The sequence below is a fragment of the Arachis hypogaea genome, chromosome 5, assembly GCF_003086295.3.
Source record: "Arachis hypogaea cultivar Tifrunner chromosome 5, arahy.Tifrunner.gnm2.J5K5, whole genome shotgun sequence".
Taxonomy (NCBI): Eukaryota; Viridiplantae; Streptophyta; class Magnoliopsida; order Fabales; family Fabaceae; genus Arachis; species Arachis hypogaea.
The window spans coordinates 32,850,958-32,854,824 of record NC_092040.1 but is presented as its reverse complement, the minus strand read 5'-3'; the positions used below and the strand labels follow the sequence as shown (position 1 = coordinate 32,854,824).

The 3,867-nt window shown below is 48.2% G+C and overlaps 1 protein-coding gene across 1 annotated transcript; it reads right to left on the bottom strand.

The window, feature by feature from the left end:
- Positions 1-820: 820 nt before the first annotated feature.
- Positions 821-2,566, bottom strand: LOC112803406 (uncharacterized). Its single transcript, XM_025846902.1, has 2 exons — positions 1,917-2,566; positions 821-1,853 (listed from the first exon to the last, which is right to left on the bottom strand). The coding sequence occupies exons 1-2, from the start codon at positions 2,564-2,566 to the stop codon at positions 821-823; spliced, it is 1,683 nt and encodes a 560-aa protein (XP_025702687.1).
- Between the last annotated feature and the right edge of the window lie 1,301 nt (positions 2,567-3,867).

The following is a 3,867-nucleotide window of genomic DNA, read 5'->3' as shown; positions in this document are numbered from 1 at the left end:
AACGTTCCTCCTGGCGTTATGAACGCCGTTTTGTCCTCGTCTGGTCAGTGCATCGGTATCTGATTGTAACCAGAGTAGGCATCCATGAAACTCAGATACCGGTACCCCGCCGCAGCGTCGACGAGTGCATCTATGTTGGGGAGTGGGAAGCAATCTTTGGGGCATGCTTTGTTAAGGTCAGAGTAGTCCACGCACATTCTCCACCTGCCATTGTGTTTTTTCACTAACACCACATTTGAGAGCCACGTCGAGTAGTCTACTTCCCGTATGAAACCTGCCTCTAGGAGGCCGGCCGTTTGCTTGGCTACCTCCTCTGCTCTTTCTGCCGACATCTTTCTTCTCCGTTGAGCCACTGGGCGTGCTTCCGGCTTGACGGCTAGGTGATGTGAGATGATTTGTGGATCTATGCCTGGCATGTCAGCTGGCGTCCATGCGAACAGGTCTCTGTTTGCCCTTATCATTTCAATTAAAGGCTCTTTCAGCTCATGTGGGAGGTTCTTGTTAACGAATGTGAACTTCTCCCCTTCGTCCCCGATGCTAAATTTCTCCAGGTCCCCTTCTGGTTCCGGCCTCGGCTTGTCCTCTACTCTGGCATCAAGGTCGGCTAGAAATACGCCAGATGCTTCCTTGGACTTCTTTCTAAGGGAAAGGCTGGCGTTGTCACAAGCGACCGCCGTCTCGAGGTCTCCTCTTATGGTCCCTATGGATCCATCATCGGTGACGAACTTCATAACTAACAACCTGGTGTTGATTATGGCTTCAAAATCGTTGATTGTTTTTCTTCCCAAGATGATGTTGTAGGCTGTGGAGTCTCGAAGGATTACGAATTCGGCCATCGCCGATCTTCGGCCATCGCCGATCTTCGGCCTCGTATTTGTCCTACCGAGATCGGTAGGGAAATAACTCCGTCTGGTTTGATGAAGTGGTCGCCTAACCCGATGACCCCGTGCTGGTGGGTCGTTAAGTCGGCATCCTTTAACCCCAGTGCATCGAACACGTTGCGGAACATGATGTTTGAATCAGCTCCAGTGTCGACAAGGATCCGTTTGACAAGGCCGGTTCCCACCCTGGCCGTTATGACCATGGGTGGGTTTTCCGGGGCGTCGCTGAACCATTGGTCTTCTGGGCCGAAAGAAATGGATGGAGGTTTTTTGGTGTTTTGCACTGGTTGAGATGAGATCGCCAGAATCTTGGCGTCCTTCTTGTGTGCCGACCGGGACTTTGGTGCGGCGTTTTTTGCCGTTACCACGTTTATCACAGTGAGGCCATGGTCTCTATCTTCGGGCTCCTGTCGCCGCTTGGCCGAGCGTGTCTTGCCTTCCTCGTCCTGGTCGCGATAACGCCTTCTCGGCTCCCTGATGAGGTGGGAGAACGCTGCTAGTTTTCCTTCCCTTATCGCCTGTTCTAATGCATCCTTCAGGTCGAAACAGTCCTGTGTTTGATGGCCGTATCCCTTATGGTAATCACAATAAAGGTTCTTGTTTCCACCCGTGCGGTCCTTGAGTGGTCGGGGTTTCGGAAGAATTCCCTTCTCAGCTATTTGTTGGTAAACTTCCACTATGGGAAGGGCGAGTGGAGTGTAGTTAGTAAATTTCCCAACTCGAGGGAACGGCCTAGGTGCCTTGTTCGATGCCTCCTCTCTAGCCTTTTCCTTTGTTCTTTCACCGTCTCCTCCGGACTGCCGAGCCTGGCCGTAACCGGGCTGCCGCTTATTGGCTGCCACTACTCGGCTGACCTCCTCGTCGTTGATATACTCCTTCGCCACCGTTTGGATTTCATGCATTGTCCAAACCGGCTTCGTGGTAAGGTGTTTTCGAAAGTTCTCGTTGAGGAGGCCATTCGTCAGGCAGAGACTGGCCACCGAGTCGGTTAAGCCGTCGATTTCCAAGCATTCGTCGTTGAACCGATCCAAGTACCTTCTGGTCGGCTCTCCCTGTCTCTGGGTTACCCCGAGAAGGTTGATAGGATGCTTGGCTTTTGCTATTCGTGTTGTGAATTGGGCCAGGAAGGCGCGGCTGATGTCCGGGAACCTGTAAATGGAGCCTTGAGGGAGGCCATTAAACCATCTGATCGCTGGTCCTGCTAAGGTTACCGGGAAGGCGCGGCACCTTACCTCGTCGCCTACTCCCTCTAGGTTCATTCTAGCCTCAAAGGCCGTGAGATGTTCTAGAGGGTCTTGGGTTCCGTCATACCTCATGTCCGTCGGTTTGTCGAAGTGTTTCGGCAACCGGACCTCGAGGATAGATCGGTGGAACGGCGTGGCACCCATTATCACAGGTTGTCGTGTTCTCTCGGTTTTCCCTTCTCCGTCCAGTCGACCTCTTGTCGTTCGGCGAGTTTGTCTGCCGCGAGAGTAGATGACCGTGTCGTTCCGTCTTCTCGGAATAGGTGATTCCTCTGTTTCCGTCCGGGATGCAGATATACGCCGTGAGTGGCTTCGGTGAGAGCTCTCTTCCTCCTCGCCCCCGGGAGACAGGGTGTAGCTTGGATCGGTAGACCATCCATCCCTCTCCCGGTCGGCTAGCTGTCGTTCAAGGTTCTGGACTCTGTGGCGTAGCTCCTGCATTATTATGGCGCTATCGCCGCCCGTTCCCCCGAATGGTCGGGTTCTCGCGTGTTGTTGGGGGGATCTCCGGCCTCCTCGTTGTGAGGCGACGGAGGCTGCCCCCTCCGCTCCGGCTACTCGAGCTCGGTCGCCGGGGCCCGGCGCGACTTCCATTCAGGCAAAGAGGGTTCCCACAGACGGCGCCAATGTTCGGTGGTCGGATTCCGGACAGGTCGGGTACACAGGTGGAAAGATGGGTAGATGAGGACTAGCCGAGCTGGCGAGCACTTGAGCTGGTGAATGGACGAAGGGGGGGTGCCACCTGCAAAGACACTCCGACGCCTAAGTCAGAAATCGTACAAGCAGGGGAGGTGATGTATAAGGTGACGTACCTCGGGGGAAGAGCCAATCTTCCCCTTATATACATGTCAGTAGTGGGTCCCACAACGAGGACAGGCCCATATTTCCGAGGACGTTGTCCTGCAGCCACGTGCGAGCCATACAGGACGCGTGTCCGGGTCGGTTGGAGGGCACGTGACCGGGTCGGGTGGAGATCGGGTCGGACCGACCCGTGCGGTTATTGGGCCAGGCCGTAACACTATTCTTGAAGAACAATTTGAAAAAGGATGCACATACCTAATACATCCCTCAGATATCTTATTCTTATAGTGACGATTATATAGATAATGATAAGTCTAGAAGACCAACAAGTGTATTTTGTTGATAATGCCAATGAGATATAAGTAATATCAGCTCGTTTGTTTCTGATCTACTGCTAATAACAAGATAAGTGATATAATATAAACATGTAATCTAAAAAAAACATTTATTTTATTTATTTTTAGATAAATCCAACTCAAGTGTAAGTAGCATTTAATAGGGTGTTAATTAATAATAAAATTATATTAAACATTTTAAGTATATTTTTTTAATATTATTTGTTATTTGCGGATATTTGATTTGCACTACTCCGTCAGGACATATTTTTGGCGGAACAAAATATTGGATAGAGTTTTGGACGTCATTTTTTTTAATATTTTTTAAAAGATCTTATACAAAAGTAAAAATAAATTTATGTTTAAATATCTTATGTAAAATATTTTTTTTATTTATTAATTATGTTTGAGTAAAATATGATAAAAGTATTTTTTTATTCATTTATTATGTGAAAAATATATTTTCTAAAAAAAATCTTGTAAAAAAATGTAAATTATAATTTTTTAAAGATATTTTTTATTTTTTTAATATTTTTATTTTTACTATTAAAAATTTGACAAACACACTAAAAAATAAAAAATATATATTTTTCATTAGAAAATATA